The sequence below is a fragment of the Pecten maximus genome, chromosome 5 (genome assembly GCF_902652985.1).
Source record: "Pecten maximus chromosome 5, xPecMax1.1, whole genome shotgun sequence".
NCBI lineage: Eukaryota > Metazoa > Mollusca > Bivalvia > Pectinida > Pectinidae > Pecten > Pecten maximus.
Window position 1 is genome coordinate 14,407,725 of NC_047019.1, and position 21,624 is coordinate 14,429,348.

Below are 21,624 nucleotides of genomic sequence, written 5' to 3' on the forward strand. Positions count from 1 at the left end.
TTAAACCAAACTTGAAGTTGATAAACACAAGTATGTATATATACAAAGTCCCGGAATTTTAAAACATCTTCGCTAGCCAAGGATTACAAGCGGATCGTAACCTTGGCTAGCGAAGATGGGGGGAATTACACTGCTAGTTTAAGTACAACGACATGATAGAGACTTAGAACTGAAGCAAACTATAAGGAGACCGGGCTATCACAAGAAACATGCATCATTAACAAGTGCAATCAATGATTGTCAACAAGCTCACCGACAGCAGCAATCACACTATGCACTCACCATTCACTCATTTTTATGAATGTATATTAAAAGTATGTCATTTTGAAATTGACTTCTAATGGATGTATCAACCAAATTAGACGGGTGTAGACTTTCCAAAATCTTTGGTACCCAAAAAAGTCCACAAAATGGTATAATTCGAAAAAAAAACCCATTTTTTTCTGCATGATTTTGCTATAACATCACTCCTTGACCTCTACTGAATGTATAGACCAAATTAGAAGGGTGAGAGGTGTATACTTTTGAACTTACAAGCTTTCCAAAAACTTCTCCAAAAACTTTAAAGTTAAGTCCACTAAAAGGTAAAATGCAAAAACAATCCTAATTTTTGTATGCACGATTTTGCAATAACATCACCCCTAGACCTCTACTGAATGTATGAAGAAATTTGAAGGGTGTGAGGTGTATACTTTTGGACTTGCAAGTTTTACAATAATTTACCTAAAAAAAACTTTTAGTTTGGTTTTGGTGCTAAAAAAGATAAGTCTACAAAATGGTAAAATGCGAAAAAAATCACATTTTTTTTTTTCTGCATGATTTTGCTATAACATCACTCCTAGACCTCTAATGAATGTATAAACCAAATTACAAGGTTACGAGGCATATACATTTTGACTTGCATGCTTTCCAAATACTTACTCGTAACCGGTGAGCTAAAAAGGAAGCGAGTGATTTGTTTAGGTATCCAAGTCATAATCTTGATATTACGTACATTAATTTGGTGTATTTGAATAACATATTTTGTACAATTACACAAAAGATAAATCTTAAACAGTACCTATACGACAGAATATCGACTGGATCATGTAACTTCTTCATCAAGATATGTCCTTCCAAAAGATCTAGATAAATCGGACCAAGTTTTAGAGGAACTTCTTGATTAATTTTTCATAGAATCGTTTAGATACCATATTGCAGAAAAGGCAGTGTGCAGCTCTTTAAATTAGAAACGTGCGTGCCCAGGAACAAGCTAAAGATGCTAAATTGCAGACACCCAGGCCTATACACTGCATCTTTAACTAAATAAATAAATACAGCATGCATTCTATAGATACACGAAGACCAGCTTCTTTTATTTTGATGCATGTTAATATAACAGATGATATATTAATAACTATTATTAAAGAATAAACAAATTGAATAAGAATGCCAAATCTGAATATTTTCATTAAAAACGGCATTGAAAAATGAGAAAAATAAGTGGACAAAGAAGAGTAAATGAATTTTCAAATATCTTTGAAAGATTAACATGATCTGTTATTGACTTTGGTCGAGATGAAAATAATATGAAAATCATCAATGTACCTAGTACACAAATATAGTTTAAAGAAGAAATGACTATCTGTATAGATAAACATAGCAATAAACCAAATATAAGTCACAAATTACTGTTTAACTTAAAAAAAATATGGGTATTTGTCTTTTTTAACATTATTCATAACTAGAATTTTGGAAACATATAAACAGCAGTTTTGATGTAAAAGCAATACTACACAAATATAGATTTGACAATTCATCATGTGTCAAGGGAAAAAAAACGATGAAATCTTTTATCTTATTTAGATTTTTAAGCCACGTACAGTATGAGACAGTCAAAAATGACACTATACAAACAGAGATGTAATTTTTACGTTATGGGCTGTCCGATGACATAACAAGCAAGATTAAATTATAAATGTATCACATCACACTGTTATCATGAAACGATATATTCTTAATCTGTTCAGTTCATCATAAGCTATATACTTTCAAAGATCTACAAAAGATGTTTCAACCTTTGAAAATTTAAATAGAAGAGGCAATACCTTTGAACACATACTTATATATTATATGTAAAATGTTTACTTATGTAAATTTTTGTAGACACTATTGTCATGAAAAATAACAAACTGTAATATCTTTATTTGATTTAACTTAAACCTATTTTAACAAATTTGTCATTCTACATTTAATACCGTATAGCAATACCTTTGTCAAAATTTTAAGTTTTTGAGAGAAAGAATTGATTGACAGAATTGTCAATTTCTTCTTTAACATTTATTTCATGGTGTTAGACTTCAGTTATATCAATTCATTATTATCATTGATTTCTGATGTAATTATTAATCACTGAGAATATAAGAGTCGGCCAGAGTGGCAGTTAATGCTATATCTGAACACCATGATGAAATGAGATTCCTTCTATCCAGGCACCGGAGTGTTTTTGTCTGAAAATGTGTTCACATTCAAACAGTAAACTATTTCCTAGTTGTTTTAGATTAATATTCTTAGTTATACTTTTTGCAGAAAAGATTTCTATTGCACAAAGCTTGAGAGGGAAGGCCAGCTTCGTCAAGACAATAATAAAATCATGTTACCAAATAAAAGTTTTGACAAAATAAATGGCTTCTTTACACATCATAAAAATTTCCTTTGTACTATGTAGGTAACAATAGACCAAACAAATTTTACCAATAACAACTAACAATTTGTACATTCTGCAATGTGAACCAATCAAATGACGGCACACTGATGACACAATTCTCCTCATTTCAAGTTCACGAAAATTAAGATGAACAGTTACGTGCTACAACAGAGACTAATGTTTCAATAGTGTTAACATGTAATTTGCATAGAATTATTGTTTAAGTACGGAATCTGTGATGAACAAAACTCCATGGAAAGAATGGGCAGAGACAACGATCAACGGGTCCCCAACGACATCGTGAAAGGGTTTTTGATTTACGATATTACCATAGGAAGGCTGCTTTTATTTTCTTCTTGGAGTCCTCAACAATTTGAATGGCAGACCTAGATTCCAGACAAGCATGTTGCATTTTTGCACGATTTTGTTCAATAGTTGATGATATTTCTTTGATTTCTGCTTGACTCCGAGGAACATTGTCTACCATAGCAACAGCATCCCAGCATTCCTCACACATGGTACTGAGGCGGGCGTCCATTGTCTGAAGGTTGGTGTCAATTACAGGACATTCCTTCTGTATGGCCTTACATACATTTGCAAACTATGGAAGGCAAGAAAATAATGTTAACTTAAGCTCATCTCTAACAGTGTGTCATTACATAATGTATAAAGATCTTTTAGACAGATATGTCAGTCAGTCCCAGAAAATGGATAAAATAGAAAGTTACTTTTATCGGTAAATTTCCATGTTGACCACCCCTCTTCATTCCTGCTCTATGTTGACCACCCCTCTTCATTCCTGCTCTAACCATTACCCAGTGCAACGGACAACTTTCAAGCATCAGGAAGTCATGTAAAAAGTTTTATTAATTTCTACAATAACAGTTTAAACAAAATAATGGTTTGGTATAGAAACTAAATACTGGAAAAAAAAAAAAAAAAAAAGGCCCAAGGGCCTTAACGGTCAGCTTACAGATCAGCCTCATCTATATAAAACATGATAGCCCTTCCCCAATGATGTTTAACAACAAAATGGGATGTATTCCACCCAAGGATTAAGGAGGAGAAGGGTTTTAAAGCAAAAATTCACTAAAGTTTCCTATTTGGGACACCATCACTCATGCCCCAGGGGTCGGACCAGCCTCATTTATATAGAATGTGATATACCTCCCCCAATGATGTTTCACACAAAATTTGGATATAACATAATCCACCCAATGGCTAAGGAGTAGGTTTTTATAGAAAAAAAATCACCAAAGTTCCCCTTTTAGGACCCTGCCCCTCTGTCCCTAGTGGTCGGACCAGCCTGATTTATACAAAATATGATATACCTTCCCCACTGATGTTTCACACCATCGTTGGATGTAATCCACCAAAGGGTTAAGGTGTAGGGTTTTAAAGCAAAATTTCACCAAAGTTCATCTTTTAGGGCCCCGCCTCTCTGTCCACAGGAGTTTGACAGCCTCAATTTCATAAAATATGATTGCCCCCTCCCAACGATGTTTCAAATAAAATTTGGTAGCAATCCGCCTTGGGGTTAAGAAGGGGTAGCATTTTGAAATAAAAAAGACTTTAGATATGGCACAAGACGCATGATGACGGACGAAACACGATGGCTGTAGGTCATCCTGACCCTTTATTTGGGTCAGATGATCTAAAAAATAGTGGATCACAAAGAATATAAAATTCTGTTTATCATATATCAACAAAATATTTTCTAATAAATATGCATATACATGTACATAGATTTCATATTTATATAAAACACTACTGCCAAGAATACTTGGTTCACAGCTGAAGCATTGGTTGTACTTTTTTTGTATAATTGACATTTAATGCCTGAATGTAATATCACAGACCAACAAAAAAAATATTACTAGATAGCTGTACTATCAAATGTATTAACCAATGAGCTAACAGAAATAACTTATACCAGTAACATACCTCATTGTGGAAGAGTTTCATGAGAACTCTCATTTTCTTCACTGGTTTGAAATCTTCATCTTTTGATACAATCTCCAGCTTACAGAAATCTTCATCTTTCTTTACCTGTAGAGACAGGTCAAAAATTTACATTTGCAGAAAATTTAGGGTAAAACAAAGTTATCTAAGTTACTCCTACTGCTGAGGAGTAAATTTACTCATGATACAATAAACAAGGATGTTGCTATTTTTTATCCAGTTTCATTGTCGGGAATTATTTCCTTTGAATCAGTTCTATTGTTTCAAGATGGTGATATCATTTTTTATTTTATATTTTTGTCTTGCCCACTTAAGTTCAATTTTTGGGTGATTATATTTACCTTGAGTTCAGCTCCTTCCCCTATGTTGCGTTTGAGAGCAATGATACAGTCTTCCAGACTTGTCTCCCCTGATTCCAGAATTTGAGCTTGCATACACATCTCCTTGAGTTTGGTGAAAGACTTATGATGATAGTCACGCAACATGGCAACCTTCTTCACAGCAACATCAGCCATCTCAAAGACATGGTCAAACTATAAATACAACCATTTTACATCACTAAAACACCAAAGCATGCATATGTATGTCCTCACAATACTCAGCAATGCTTATATGTATTTGATTATTTCGTGCAATAGAACTATACAAGTGATTTTTGAATTTTACATTTTAACATTTTAGATGGAGTTCTATGTGTTTTGTTTTTGTAAATGTCCTCTTTTGTTGTTGTTTTGACTGAAATAACAATTCAAATTGTCAAGGGGCCGCAAAACAATACTATACAAGTATATATAGCCTTTTGATGAGGTCAATACATGGTTTTATTAACCTCAAAAAAAATATTAACCGAGGACACATTTCGAATTTGATAACGATACCAAAATCAAAAGGCTATTATAATTTTATTATAAAATGACTTGAGTTTTAATAATGAGGCAATGAATGCAAATAACATGTATTATTATACAGATTGATTTGTGAAGTAATTGTAAATATTTCATTATATCTTTTAAATACTACACAATCAAATATAAACTAAAGTATTAACATTCTTTCAATACACTATAACTCTTATGATAATTGAATACTCTAACAATGAAAGTCATTGTTTGCCAATGTTTCAAAAGCATGCAAGATATTGTATACGGTTGGACAATACCAAGGGAAGTAATTCATTATTCGCATGCATGCGTAAACAATAGAAAAAAGATTACAAAGAGATTAACCAGTAACCAGAACAGATTTTATTTGAGCATGAAACCTGCATCATGAATAAAAAATATTTTTCAAAAGCAAGGGGTTGATACTGAAGCATTTTTTTATATCTAAAATCACTCACCTCCTTCACATGTGTCAGCTGTAGTCCTTCATACTCCAGCTCTTTTGCTTTCTTCTGCTCTGAAGCTTTGTCCTTGGGTTTATATTTATTTACAGCAAACTTCGCCTCCAGTACATGGCGTACAAGGTACTGTACTGCCTCTCTCACCGACCCATCTCCATCCCGAGCAGACGCCATTAGACTACAGATCAAATCATTTTGTATTAGAACATTCAATATACACCCTCTATTTATTATATCATTTTGTTTCTAATCCTCCCATCATTCTTCATCCCTACTAGTATGTACACTTTATAATTACTTGTAAGAGCTAAGATACATGTAAGTTCACAGTTTGCCTTTGATCACAGGTGCCTGACTCGTTTCATAATGAGCTGGGCACCTGTGCTCTAATTTACAGTTTTATGTATTTCTTGTTTTTTCTTTTATATCCCTTTTTCTTTCTCTTCTTCTTGTTTTACAGATGTTTTATCAATCATTTACCTTCCATGAAAGTTATGGTCTACTGCAGTCTTCTCCAAAAACTTAACACATTCAGGTTTTTCCTCCTCTGTAATTGGACCGTTAATTGACCATATCTTACGGGAATTTTCCTCAATTTCCTGTTTCTCCTTATCTACAACATATAACAGCCATGTATTGATAAGAAACAGCCAGCATATTCTGACGGAGTTTTAGATGAGGAAAAACATATATAGGTGAGATCTGATGTTGAATCTCGACAACTGAATCAGCTTTCAATTAGGTTTACTGAGAACAATGCATTAAAGTGGTTTGGTTATTGAGACTTCAAAGTTCATTAATTTAAATAATGAATAAAATATTATATAAACTTAAGGGGATATGACACAGTCCTGAAATAGTCAACCCATTGTTTTTAAAAATTGATGTGAGTTAACTTTTTGCCACCATATGCTTTGTTGAAAAACATAAACATGCCTTAAATTTCCATGCTTATATTCTCCATATCTAGACTCTTTTGAGAAAACATGCAAGTTTTCAAAACAGTAATTATTTCATTTGAAGTATATATGAAAAAATGCTACAATTCTCTTAAATGTTTAGTTTTTCAAGGGAGAATGCTATTATAGCTGAGAAATGTTACCTACAAGTAAGAATGCTATTTTTGGTCACATTTTTATTTCACCAAAATAGTAAATTTGAACATTTTTTTTCAATATTTTGTCATAAATGAAATCATATTTAACCTTTCCTGCAGTGAAAGATTATGATAAATACTACAATATGGAAGAATAAAAACATTAACCTTACTATAAAAATAAAAATAATACAACAAATTATTGTCAATTTTCTTTTTATCACATAATTTAGGAAGAATCATCTCCCCTTGGTATATATTTTATTCTGTCGTTTTCCTGGTGTCACAGACTGACATAGCTCCTGACTGCATAAGCATATATGCATCAGTGCTCACATGGGGCGATAACTCTTTATGAACTTTTCTCAAATGTAGGTCTGATCTTCATCTGGAAATCTTTTTTTCTCATGAGGTAGGCTAGCATTTCATGAGTGTTTCATATCACATTAAGCATGTGTCGGTACAAAGCATTTTCTACCCTTTATTTTATACTGTAGCTGTCGAATGATTTATTTATATAAAGTATATCATTCTACCTTCTTCTTCTGAACTTTTCTTCTCCTCCTTTGCTCGCTCTGCCATCATTTTTTTCAAACGTTCGGCCTGTATCCTCTGTTCAATCTGAAATTAAAAAGATTTTCATATGATGTTCATATAAATTGTTTTTGTACTTGCCAATGTATAACATGTAAATACTAAGTATATGGCCATGAAAAGTCAGTACATCCATCAGGGTTGATGTGTATAGTGCATATTAAAGACCACGGAGCCTTGACACAAACTCCCAATGAAACTGAGGCTGCGATAGCTCAGTCTGTTAGAGCGCCGGCCTTGACTTAACATCAGATGAAGATCTAAGTTGTTTAGTTTGACTCTCCTTACAGTTTTGTGTTTGTCAGGAAGCTTTGTGGCTGTTCTTCCTCTCGATGGCATGCTACAAAGAGTGACTATTGTATGTTGTTTAGTGAGGTAGTCACAAACTACTACAAGCAGAACCTATTTCAAAATGACCCTGGCTGTTCATGGGGTGATAAACCCAGAATTACATATGGAATTTATATCCCCTGATTTCCCGACGTATTGTAAGTAAACATTTTTGAGGTTAGGAATAAATGTGTCACACTTTAGCTTGACAGAATCACAAACTCTGTTGAGCCATAATACATTGCTTAAAACTTGAAGAAAAAAGTAAAGCCTTATACAGGTTAGAAGTTTTATTGAACATGTGTTACAAGATAAAGTAAGACTTCCCTTCTCATCTGCCATTACCAAACCCTATCACGAATTTGACTGAGCTCTTAATACATCAGACTCTGTTCTCCTAAGTGGGGGTTGGGTATTTGTGCCAAGTTCCTGAGTTTTAATTTGATATGGGATGTACATAAGTTGAAAAATTGGATAGGATGTTACATGTGGTGTATATTTATAAAATACAAGTTTTCCTCATAATAAAAAGGTGTTTTTAATGCATTCCTACCACAGACAGAAAGAAATTATTGAGTTACCCACCACATCAAACTTGTTGCCAAGTAAAAGTATGGGGAATGTTCCCTTGTCAACCGGAGTTTCTTCCATGGTGGTCGTGTGGACCTGGCCTGCCTTATCCTCTACTGGACGTGTCAAGAAGGTGTTGTTTAGGACAGTTTGGCGCCACACAGGTGCCATCTCTATACTGGTCTGCTCGGTCATATCAACTACGACTGTAACACAGGAGAATTTAGACATTAATTTCCCCAGTCTTGATTTCATTCTTGAACAAAGATATAGATGAAATGATTTGGTATAAATTAATGAAAATAATGTATCATAGTTACTACTATAACCTATAATATATTCACAATTACATTCCCTAACTTTGTGAACTTTCTTTTAAAACTGATTTTTTTTGTGAAATTCATTTTTTTAATTATATTTTCCATGTCTTTAAAGTCAAGTTGGGGTTATATTACCAAAGCTTTGTGATGTTTCTACAATTAGTTTTACCAGAGATCTATCTCTGGTTTTACATTATGCACAAACTGATATACAGGTATAAACATACACAAATGTCTGCCAATGATATAGTGTTACACTATCTGTTGTGATAGACTGATATATACTCCCTAAATGACTGACCTAATAATGTCTGTCAATGCATCAGATAGAGTAATAGACTCGAATTATACTCCCTAACTGACTGACCTATAGCAGCATCAAGGTTCCTGAAGTAAGATTTATGGAGATCTATGTCCTCTCGTCCTGGAATATCCCACAAGGTCAAGGACACAACAGTGTGACCCGGAACATTCAACTTCCGAACAGTGCTCTCTGGAATTTTTACACATAAACCATAATTATTTCTAAAACTCACAAAATCTGGTGTCTAAATATGAAATCATATCTAGCATTGTCTAAGATTTAACTTCAAAAGAACATAAAATGAGGACCTTTTGATAGACATTAAATATTCCATGCACACAATGAACAACCAAAGGATAATAACAGAACAACAAACCATGTACAATATTGATTTAACAATAATGAATAGACAAACATAAATGTACATAATGTTGTTTTCCAATTTGGGTTGAATATACCATAGACAGATAGATTACAATAAATGTACATATTTTACTGGTAATCTTGTTCTAGCATTTTTTTTATTCTGGAAGCATTCCACTGAATTATGACTATGCTAATTGCAGTTGGTTTCTATGGCAATCATTGGCGTGTAATTCATTCTTCCACTAATCTGTTTTAATTTGGTTTATTAAATTAAGTACATGTTCATTATGCTTGAGCTTGTGACATACCAATCTCATTATAGATCTAAATTGTTACAATATTGAGAAATAATTACGAGAAAGCCCAAAGATTAAGTCTCAGCGGTTGGGAAGGACAGAGCCATATTGATACTGGTATATATAGTCACATAAAGATTAGCAATAGCCCATAGACATTTAAAAGTCTACTTTAGACAAAAAGTAAAATTGGCCCCGAGGAATTTTTAAAACGGTGGTAAATGGCCCATACCTAGGATCAGCCTTCCATCCCAATCCCTGAAATCTAAAATATTTCTTGATATTTTGATTTTCAAATCTTTAAATAGATAGTAGATTCGAGTTACAACTGAACATTCAGAATTTTGAAAGGCATTTGCTGTAATTTTACACAAACAGCACAATTATCAGATCTGCTATATATACTAACATTGATCAAATGTTTAAAATTTCTTGCATGGTAATGCCATTTTAACTGTATATGTTACATTTTAACTGTAAACTCCAAAAATATTCTACGTACCTATGACTGCTTTCTTGGTGGGAATATACATTGGACTGAACTGATTCTTCAGAAACCTTAGTGCCACACATGTTTTACCTACTTCAGGATCACCTGGCCAAAACAACAAAAAAGTTTACATGACATCAATTCAGAGATCTTCACTAGTCGAGGCTTCTGATTATGTTACACTCCACAAGTTTGTGGAGTAAACTTGTGGAGTGTAACATAATCAGGAGCCTTGGCTAGCAAAGATGCAGTTCAGGGTAAGAGACTGTATATGCAATATACATGTCCTCTATTTGTAATTTAAGCTGTAAAACTACATACTGAAGTGGCAAAAACAAAACTCATTAATATTCATAAGCACACAGTTTTATCTGAGGTTAGAACGATTCTAATAAGAATCAAATAAATAGGGAAAACATTGTTTGGTTCCAGTGATAATTTCTATGATTATAAATACCATTAAAATAAGTCGTGAATAAATACAATGTCTACCATAACACTTAAGAGGTTGAATGATTTGAAACATTCTTGATACATTATGACTGACAGAAAGGTGAAGTTTTTATGGTATCTACAATGTACTGCATATTGTGGCAGTCAATTGGATAAAGTTTGTCAGGAATGAATGCTTTACTGGTTATCATGTCCACAAAAAATAGTTTTCAGTATAAAATAAACAGTGCAAGAAAATGTGATTCCCCTATAAAACAACCTGTGTATCTTACCTACTAAAGCAATCTTCAGTGGAGGGACATGGTGTCCTGTGCCTGAATGGAAAGAAATATAATGTACTTATCACAGTTTAATTCACTATGCATGTACTGTATAAAGTACAATAAATGTACATGTATTGTAATAATGGAAACAATTCTTTTTAAAAATAGGTAAACTAATGTTAACCTTGATTAGTGCAGCATAAAACTTCCAACTTAAAAATACTTTAATTTTACTTGAACCTTAGACAAGACTTGAACTATTAACATACAAATGTACATGTACAATGTAATTTGAACAGTTAAGCAAAATTTTAAAGGATAAACAACAGAATACCCTTCGTGGAAATAGTAAACAGTGTAAACAATAATAGTGACCAATACCCTTTTGACAATTTTATACACTTTTATATTGACAAAAAAATTACATCACATATTAACCCTTGAAATCATTAACTTTTCTCTGGACCATCTGTTTATATATAGACTCCAACTAAAACACTTCAATTTACTGTACTGGAATCAATGTGTTACTGACCTTATGAAAGTAAATAAAATTCATTATCAATATATTGGTTTGTATCATTCCAAATCTTAATATTTATACTTTTGTGACAAATTGATTAATGTCTATGTAAATTGTACAATCAGGAATCTTAATCAAGTTTTGAAAGACAGGAGATCTCGACCCGTGTTTCCCGGTACGACGAATCACCGAAACGGATCAATTAAAAACGAAGAAAGGTATAATATAGATCTACATGTTTATTGTGAATAGTAAGTGACGAGACATGTATAACGTTATATCAGAGATTATATACTAACTAGAATATAGACCTCTGGTTACATATACGCACGGTATGTTCAACCGAATCGTGTTTCCTGCTTTGACCCATTAACAGACATGTATGAATTTGACCATTACTGGACAGTCCGTTACTTTCAATTGGCATGGAAATGTAACTCGACAAACCCGTAACTAAACCAGGGCATGGAAATGTAACTCGACAAACCCATAACTAAACCAGGGCATTGAAATGTAACTCGACAAACCCATAACTAAACCAGGGCATGGAAATTCTACAAACCCATAACTAAACCAGGGCATGGAAATGTAAAAGACAATTGTATAAGAATATATCTAATTGAGGTTTTGACAGTGTTTCAGTTCCGTTGCATCTTCTTCAATGAAAAATATCCCAATTTCCAAATCATTTTTTTTTATATTCGGACCACAAGAATACGTAATAATTAATATAAAATTACTCCGTATTTAATGTGAAAGTCACCGTGGCATACGGGGGCATTTTTACATTGTACTTCACGAATCTGTCCGTCAAAAACTCTTCGATGCAAAAGGAAAACGGACTGCATAATGTCACATATCGTAGCATGACAATCGATAAATCATAATCAAATCGTAATTTTGATAAATTAGAAAATAACCTGAATAGGCGAATGGGTTATCTGAATCCGAACTGCAACCTGCTCCCATTGTGTTATGCCTTATGTGATTCAGAAATCATTGGAATACTAGATTTATTGCAGTTCGTCAGCCATGTTGTTGACATTGTAGCTAGGTGTTCTTGCGTAGGACGTCATCACATTATGTGTAATATTAACCTCATTACTATTGTCGTTATCATCTTCAAAGCAGTAAGTAACAACATTAACTATAGGCGTGAATTGTTAGAGTTACAATATTCAAGGCGAGTCAACAGGACAATTTCTATAGAGCACTTGGTATGAGCTGGTTCTGTGGTGTAGTGGTTATCACGTCTGCTTTACACGCAGAAGGTCGCGAGTTCGAACCTCGCCAGAACCTCTCAATATTTTTCTTGCATCTGGGTAATAATATCTTTTCCATCGACGTATTTTTTTTTGTCTCTGAAAATAATGTATTTTTAGTAAAGGCAAACATATTAATATATTTTAAAGTTACAAATCAAAGGCACATGAGCTTACAGTCTGAGTTTTGAAAAAAAAAAAAATCATTGGTCTAAACGTATTCTATTTGTCAAAACACTAATGGGATTACTATATGATACTTATAATCCGTCTTTTCCCTTGTAACAAATGATTCATAGGGGTCGGTATTAGCTTGAACGTTTTTAGCCATTTTGTTCCTAATGAAGAGGTGGTCGGTTTTGAGAAGAGCCAGTTTTGGGGAGACGTACTGTACGTTGTATGAAGCTATACGAGCATGGCTACACGTAGTCCCTCAAAACCATATTAAATGGATACATACAGATGTATACTGTCTTTATTGTCAACTGTTTAATCGGAAAACATATAACCTTGTATTGTACATGTAGCCATAGCTTAATTAGGAACTTGTTGAACATTCAGTAATAACACTTTCAATCTATACATGAAGGTCTGTCTAGCAAGTTTTTAAGTGGCATATACTACATACATTAGTTATTATGGGAAATTCGATTATGTACAGTACTAACTACACGTAGCTGATATCAAGGTTCCGTGGTGTAGTGGTTATCACGTCTGCTTAACACGCAGAAGGTCACGAGTTCGAAACTCGTCGGAACCTGGTGACAGTATTTTTTATTTCATTTTATAAAATAGAAATATATGTTTAATTTTAGTACAACAGACAGTGATTTTCATTAGAATGTTAAATGAAGACATAATTATTGCGTACATTTCTTACATTTATACTATATTCGCTAATCTAGTGAGCATGTTCAGATTTTGAGGCATGTTGATCATATCGGTTTCGTGGTGTAGTGGTTATCACGTCTGCTTCACACGCAGAAGGTCGCGAGTTCGAACCTCGCCGAAACCTAGATATTATTTTTACATGTACATAATTTTTATCAACCTTAATTTTTGGTCAACGGTTTGATACTTTCGAGTCAGAACACCTTCGTTGTCAATATTTAGATTCCCTCATTAGTCGTCACTCATTTACCGCCATGATGGCGTTATTTGTGTAGTATATATAACGGAAAGTCAAGTGATTGTTCCGATCCAGTCGGCTTTAAAAACGTCAAGACGTTATCTTACTATTATTAATCATATCACGCGAATCTAAGTGTAGTTACCGAATATGACCGTGATAATTGTTTGAATGATTTTCTGCTCAACAAGCGAAATGTATTTAAATGTATCGGTCCGTTGTTATCTTATCTGCCTTACACGAACAAGATGGTGAGTTCAAGGTTCTCAAGTTCGAGCTTCCAGAACCTCTGTATATTTTGTATCTAAACTGATACTACACATACGGAATCAATCGGATAACCTCGGGCCTTTCCGGCAAGCTAGGAAAAACACGGAATACGTCTGTTTAGGCATATTGATAGATTTTTATAGACAATGTGATAGATATAAGTGGAATGGAATAAGAGTTTATAAGTTCAATATCTTTTTATTTTTATTTTGATTGACGTGTTTTTGTTTGAAAATAATTAATTTTAGTAAAGACAAACTCAACATATTTTCATACATTGTATTACAAAACAAAAACATATACGAACCAACGAATTTGTCTATATCTACATACATATTCCAGGCCCAGAATCAGTATTCGGAATTCAGAGGGGTCGGTATTGACTTGAACGTTTTTTAGCCATTTTTTTCTTAATGAAGAGGTGATCGGTTTTGAGAAGGGTATATATTAAATGATGCTATATGAGTGTGGCTTACAATGGATACATTTTCGGAAATCATATTTTATAACTTTGTATTGTACATATAACCATAGATTAGGAACTTGTTGAACCTTCAGTAAAAACACTTTCAACCTATACACAAAGGTGTAGCAATTTTTATTATTGGCAGCTGCAGCTACTACATGTATTATGTGCAATCACATATACAGTAATCGATTATGTACTAGCGTGATTATCGAGGTTCCGTGGTGTAGTGGTTATCACGTCTGCTTAACACGCAGAAGGTCACGAGTTCGAAACTCGTCGGAACCTAGTGATATTATTATTTTTATTTTATTTTATGAAATAGACATATGTATAAGTGTAGTATGATGGATATTGATTTTCATTAGAATGTTTAATTAAGACATATTTTGTTCGAAACTCGTCGGAACCTGGTGGTATACTTTTTATTTTATGAAAAAAATAAGGATTTTCTTATTTAATTGTACTATGGTGGATATTTATTTTCATTAAAATGTTAAATGAAGACATATTTATTGGGTATATTTCTTATATTGATACTATATTTCGCTAATCTAGTTTTAGCGTTTAGATTTTGAGACACCTCATTCTCATATCGGTTTCGTGGTGTAGTGGTTATCACGTCTGCTTCACACGCAGAAGGTCGCGAGTTCGAACCTCGCCGAAACCTACTGATTTTTTACATTTACATATCAACCTTAATTTTTAGTCAGCACTTTTAGTCCACAGGCATGTTCATACTTTTCTGAAACGGCATCACAATATTTCTGATACTTAGGAATCTTTACAAAAGTTTTATTAACTGAAAGAACACTTCGTTGTCAATATTTATATTGTGTCGTCACTTGTCCGTGGTCGCTTTATTATCGTAGTATATATAGGGCGAGTTCACCAGGCAACGGACACATACCATGGGTCGGACAGTTTTGCTCGAATATTAAACATACACTGAAGCGTTTTACCGTGTTGAGTTTTCATTATACAGAAAGTATCTGAATCAAACGCTGCGATGATACTGACAGGTCATGTGTCGTTGTAGCCAGCCAAATTACGAACCAACGATTGCCGGTTTTTCTACGTCAGGTCAGTGCATTTTGAATTTAGTTGTATTTTACAGTGTGATGGTTATATCCCTTATATTAAGTAATGTGAATTAGCGACTGGCAATCGATTTATTTTAGTTTGGTTTGTTTTATTTTGTTTAACGTCTTAAGGGTCATCTATATAGCAGAATAGTGTTGAATTTCAAACACGAATAAATACCTTAAGATTTGCACAAAAAATGTCATATAATATACCAAAACGTTTGTTTGGACATGTAGCTTCTTACAATCACCAATAATATGCTATAGATGCTACCAGTTTCTTTTGTAGAGTAACTTTGTGGTAAGATTTGGCATGAAATAATTCTAAGTCACGCAAATGATCAACCCTGAAAAATAGCCATGCTGTTATGTTCATAAGTGTCTATAGCACAGGGTAGGAGCATTTGTTTGACTGGATTTTACTGTATGTACGTATAAACACTTTATACACAATATTACACAAATATGGCTTAAAGGAGGCATTTCAGTTAATAACAAAACTCCTATATCGTACTTTTAAGACATCTCATCATAGTAACATGAACATTTGAATGTCAATTTGTTAAAATGGTGAGTTTGCAGCCTTTTTCAGAAATACGCATATTTTACCCCAAACTCAACGGTTGAACATTTTTTCATAAAAGCAGTCTTCTTGCCACTTCAAGAATACTTTATATTGTCTAATAAGAGCATTTTTGATGTTTTAAATACCTCCTTATATGCCATATTTGTGTGATATCGTTCACGACCGCCATTTGCAATTCAAGGTCAAATTAAAAACAGCGTTTATACATATAATAACGTCAAAGCTGGTCAAACCAATGCTCCTATTTTGTGCTTTAGACACTTGTGAGCAAAACGACATGGCAAGTTTGTGTAATATATGGGATACAAATGAGTTAATTATGTCCCCCTGAAACATGCATTTTTCTTACGTTTTGTTGAAATTTACAAACAGCTTCACAAATTACATGTCAACAGCAAGACCCAGGGTTTGCCATGATACATACTAAAAGTTCATCATGTTACTTCTGTGACATTACACCATAATAGGGACTTATAGGCCTGTAAAATATCAATGTTTTGACTGGATTTGCTGTTTAGATGCCCCTTAACATCTAAGGTCATTTAAGGACGGCCTCCCGTGCGTGCGATATGCATGCCTGTGGTGAGTGCGTATGTGTGTTTTGGGAGGCTGCGGGTATGTTCGTCTTAAGTCTCCTTGTGATAGGCCGGAACTTTTGCCGATTTATAGTGCTACCTCACTGAAGCATACTACCGAGGACACCAAGCAGGACACCCCACCCGGTCACATTATACTGACAACGGGCGATTTGGTTTGGTTTATTTTGTTTAACGTCCTATTAACATCTAAGGTCATTTAATGACGGCCTCCCGTGAGTGCGACATGCATGCGTGCGGTGAGTGCGTATGTGTGTTTTGGGAGTCTGCGGTATGTTCGTATTAAGTCTCCTTGTGATAGGCCGGAACTTTTGCCGATTTATAGTGCTACCTCACTGAAGCATACTGCTGAAGACACCAAGCAGGACACCCCACCCGGTCACATTATACTGACAACGGGCGAACCAGTCGTCCCACTCCTTGTATGCTGAGCGCTAAGCAGGAAGCAGCAACTACCATTTTTAAAGACTCTGGTATGTCTCGGTCAGGGGACAGAACCCAAAGCCTTCCTGACAGCGGCGAACACTCAACTAAAGGCCAAAAGTGAGGCAGTGTCAAGGGAGACATTAGGAAGAAGAAAGTTGTTAAGAAAGAACAGAAAAGATAAGATCCCAAATTTAGTCGCCTCTTACGATCATGCAATGGGGGCAGCAGGTACAATTCTTACGCCCTACCTGCAGGGCAGCCCACAACATGTATGTAGCGGTCTATCTCAAACTTCTCAAACTGTGCCCGTTAACATCTTTGACCTGCCTCAGCTTAATGAGTTCGGGGACCAGACACAAGGCATTTTAGCTATATCAGACAGTGGTATCGTTACATCATCTGCTCCCTTTGATGTTGGTATAGATTTGGCGGACATTAGTGACAGCATCAGGGACAGCGTGTCACAGGACACTCTGCCGATCGCATCCACGTGTCACAGGACCCTCTGCCGATCGCGTCCACGTCAGATGCTTGCCTCCCTATGAACTGGCATTAGCTGCCATAGAATGTAGCCTAAGTGAGACCAGGAAAAGCCAGTATGAGAACGCTTTCTCTGCTGGAACAGATGTGGTCGGTGACCATACAAAATCAAAACGTGGCCACAGGTATTAATTCGTTACGATATTGGATAATCCTGCGAAAAAACCCACCCCAATTATGATGAGTTCACATGAAAGATCAATCATTCGTTCTCATTTGTTATTGTTGGACTAGTTATCTTGCTGTATATGAATATATAAACGAGAATTGTTAATTTACTTATAAAAATAAATTTACATCTAATAAATACCTAGTTAATTTGATATACCACATTATTATATACAAATGGTATTAAATATATATTAAAAACTACCTTTCCTTGGAACATTACAGATTTCTTGATGTATTTACAATTTATAAAGATGGTTCTCCTTTTTATTTTCATTTTTTTTAAGAAAGGGTAGCACATCTACATTCTTTTCCAAAACGCCATCCGGCGACGTTTGCCGTCCCGCAGACTTGCGTGTGGGAACCAGTCCTTCTTCATCTTTCCCGACAAAATTACTTACCGTACTTCATGGTACAAACTTACCCTTTCCCACGCGAAAGGCCCCTTTCACTACCCGGCAGCATTAAACAGTTCTGCTGTCCAGCAGTAATGACCAAGACTTGCTGGACCATAGAAGCCAATTTTCCCAGAGTAGGAGGCGCCTGTCCCCATCAGCCTACTTCCAGTCTTTCGTTCTGCCCTGTAGGTAGAGCATAATAATTGTACTCTGCCTAGGCAAAAATAAAAATATTTAATTATGACATCCTTCCCGCGCCATACCATTGGATGATATCGTAAGAGGCGACTAAATTTGGAATCTTATCTTTTCCGTTATTTCTCCTAATCTTTCTTCCTAATGTGTCCCCTGACAATGCCTCACTTTTGGCCTTTAGTTGAACGTTCGCCCCTGTGAGGAAGGCTTTGGGTTCTGGATTGGTTTCGTTTGGTTTTATTTGTTTAACGTCCTATTAACAGCTAAGGTCATTAAAGGACGACCTCCCGTGTTGGTGATATACATGCGTGTTTGTGAGTACGTATGTGTGCCTTTGGAGGATGCGGTATGTACGTGTTATGTCTCCCTGTGATCGGCCGGATCTTTTGCCGATTTATAGTGCTATATCAATGAAGCATACTGCCGCAGACACCAAGCAGGACACACCACCCGGTCAGATTATGCTGACAACGGCCATGGAACAGAACCCAAAGTCTTCCTCACAGGGGCGAAGGGAGACAGTAGGAAGAAGAAAGTTGTTCAGAAAGAAGAGAAAAGATAAGCTCCCAAATTTAGTTGCCTCTTACGATATCATGCAGGGTAGCTTTGTATGGAAAGCCGATGCGCAATGCTGATTGCGAATTACTTATATATATATATATATAAAAGCTTATATATCCAATGTGAATTGCTGATATCCGAATTGGGCCAATACGACAGAACAACAACTATGGCAAACGATTTGATGCCGAACGTTCCTTGTAAGTAAGCTTTAAGCCTACAATCTCCAATTGTCGACCCTGTGATCAACCGATTCTATAGCTTTTGCTGTAATAGGAAGGACAAAGGGTTTATTCTGAATTCACAAAAACAAATGCACTGAAAGCCGTCAGGCAGTGGCCTGAATGTGTACTTGGCGTTGTGATTCATATAGGCCTACTGGCTTTAAGCTATAAAACGGAAAAAAAGGCGACACTGTTTCAGTAACCAGTATTTAAGAAGCAGCACACTTAAGCTGGTTACACACAGAATGTTATTCAAAAAAACTTTTTGATCATTTTTTAGTTTCAGATTTGGTAAAAAAGTATTTTATTAAAGGATTCAAATCATCAGAAATAACAGCTGCTATTGGAAAAGATTATGGGATTTGGAGGAGGAATGTCTACCTGTATAATTAGGTCTATTAAGTTCTACTATTCTTTGTCTTTGACAGTCAACATTTTACTCGCAGTTCTGTACTCAGGTTGAAATAACCAGATGTCTAATTCTAGGTTACACCATGTACTCAGGTGAAGTTAGTATTTTTATCAAAATATATTTGGAATGCAAGCTTCAGTTCTCGACCAATGAGAAAAGTTGTCAAAGAAGCGATGACATGAATATTGACGGGCGTATCATCATAATATGATTATACTCTTTTCCCATATTTATTATGTATCCCCATGCAATGAAATGGATGTGGTGGCGTTATAATAAAATCAGTATGTATGCGTCTTTCTGTACATGTAGATACAACATTAATTAAATAAATTTCGGTGCAAGTTATGAAGAGCCTTGCCAATCAGTGCATATTTGTACAAGGAAGTTCAGATTTTGCGTGTGGTTCATCCCTTTTCGCCCAAACTGATTTTTCGTCCATGGCTATATTCAGCTCTTCTTCAAAAGTGTAGTTGTACATGATATAACACTGTTCACTCTGGGTTATTTTTCAGTGTCCGAACAACACAACATTACCTTAACTAGTTGAATCTGCAGAAAAAGTGCAATGAAGATAACGAAGATGAAATTAGATTTGCAGTGCAAAAGGAATTACATGAATGCGGCAGAAATCTGGGAGGGGCACAGATATGGAAAACCATACGTAGGAAATATGGACTTATGGTGAAAAGGCATGTAGATCTACATTATGAGACTAATAATTCTCAAATTGCACATGAAACATGCAGAGAATGCTTTGTGGTACGAATATGTAATGGTACAAATGCGATTTTTTCTGATCGTTTAAAAACAAAAAATGACTGACATAGGTGTTTACTAACCGAAATACCACATGTCACCATGGTCACTGTGATTATCCAATGGCAATGCGGACCTCATTATACATCCACTTGCCAAGTTCGTTTACTTACTTCGACTTTGGTATAACAAAAAACAACCAAAATGTTGACGTCAAAAGTATCAATCGACGACGGTGTTTTCAATCTAGGTCAAGGTTCATATATTTTCCCTTACTGTTGGCCATTGTAGCCTAACGTCATCCTGAGAATTTGCTATCGCTCGTTGGTATATATTAGTGTTATATATGGAAACGTAGGACATTTTCTGGGCTATATCTGGTCAAAATCTTGGAAAGGGAAGTCCGTCTGCATTTCTTATAAAATCCATTCCCGTACACAGCATGTGCCCAACTCGGTACAAACAGACCTGATCACACAATGCCCTAGCCTCCTTCCAATGTATTCTAGTGCTAAAAATATTGCCTCACAACAAGAATTCAAGTATATATGTCCATTTTGTGAAAAAATACAGTTTAAATGAGCTATGTATGTAAAATATTCTCACAGCTGCACTAATAAACTTATGGTACTATTTTCTTAATAGGCACTGAATTCTATACTAAGGTGCATGTATTCTGCTTTGCTGTCCTGCAGCCAAACATGATATTAAATGGTTACAATCTTTTCATTAACATTGTGATATTTTAATTAATCGTAGATAAAAAGCATTTTTGAATGTTTCGGTTTCATGTATATTGCAGGAGCACAGTGAGAGAAATTATAAACCAGCTAGAGCCTGATAGGAGTCTAAAGATGAAGAAAGGCCGGCTCCACAGAAGAACTTACAGAGTAAATGGACCAAACTACATCTGGCATGTTGATGGAAATGACTAATTAAAGCCCTATGGGTT

At 35.0% G+C, this 21,624-nt stretch overlaps 1 protein-coding gene and 5 non-coding genes across 7 annotated transcripts; 5 read left to right on the top strand and 1 right to left on the bottom strand.

The window, feature by feature from the left end:
• Window positions 1–1,325: 1,325 nt before the first annotated feature.
• On the bottom strand, window positions 1,326–12,665 carry LOC117327253. Of its 2 annotated transcripts, none has more exons than XM_033884158.1 (11): window positions 12,516–12,665; window positions 11,082–11,123; window positions 10,369–10,461; window positions 9,268–9,393; window positions 8,596–8,786; window positions 7,623–7,707; window positions 6,471–6,603; window positions 5,988–6,168; window positions 4,990–5,181; window positions 4,631–4,735; window positions 1,326–3,287 (listed from the first exon to the last, which is right to left on the bottom strand). In XM_033884158.1, exons 1-11 carry the CDS (start codon window positions 12,562–12,564, stop codon window positions 3,012–3,014), a joined length of 1,473 nt encoding a protein of 490 aa, XP_033740049.1. In that variant the 5' UTR covers window positions 12,565–12,665; the 3' UTR covers window positions 1,326–3,011. The 2 variants fall into 2 exon arrangements, with proteins under 2 accessions (XP_033740049.1, XP_033740048.1); XM_033884157.1 differs by having other exon boundaries at window positions 6,471–6,606.
• Window positions 12,666–12,821: 156 nt separating this feature from the next.
• Trnav-uac lies at window positions 12,822–12,894 on the top strand. Its single transcript has one exon. It is a non-coding gene; the product is annotated as a tRNA-Val (tRNA).
• A 650-nt stretch (window positions 12,895–13,544) lies between these two features.
• On the top strand, window positions 13,545–13,617 carry Trnav-aac. Its single transcript has one exon. It is a non-coding gene; the product is annotated as a tRNA-Val (tRNA).
• A 182-nt stretch (window positions 13,618–13,799) lies between these two features.
• On the top strand, window positions 13,800–13,872 carry Trnav-cac. Its single transcript has one exon. It is a non-coding gene; the product is annotated as a tRNA-Val (tRNA).
• Window positions 13,873–14,937: 1,065 nt separating this feature from the next.
• Window positions 14,938–15,010, top strand: Trnav-aac. The gene has a single exon. It is a non-coding gene; the product is annotated as a tRNA-Val (tRNA).
• Window positions 15,011–15,319: 309 nt separating this feature from the next.
• Window positions 15,320–15,392, top strand: Trnav-cac. Its single transcript has one exon. It is a non-coding gene; the product is annotated as a tRNA-Val (tRNA).
• The last annotated feature ends 6,232 nt before the right edge of the window (window positions 15,393–21,624 follow it).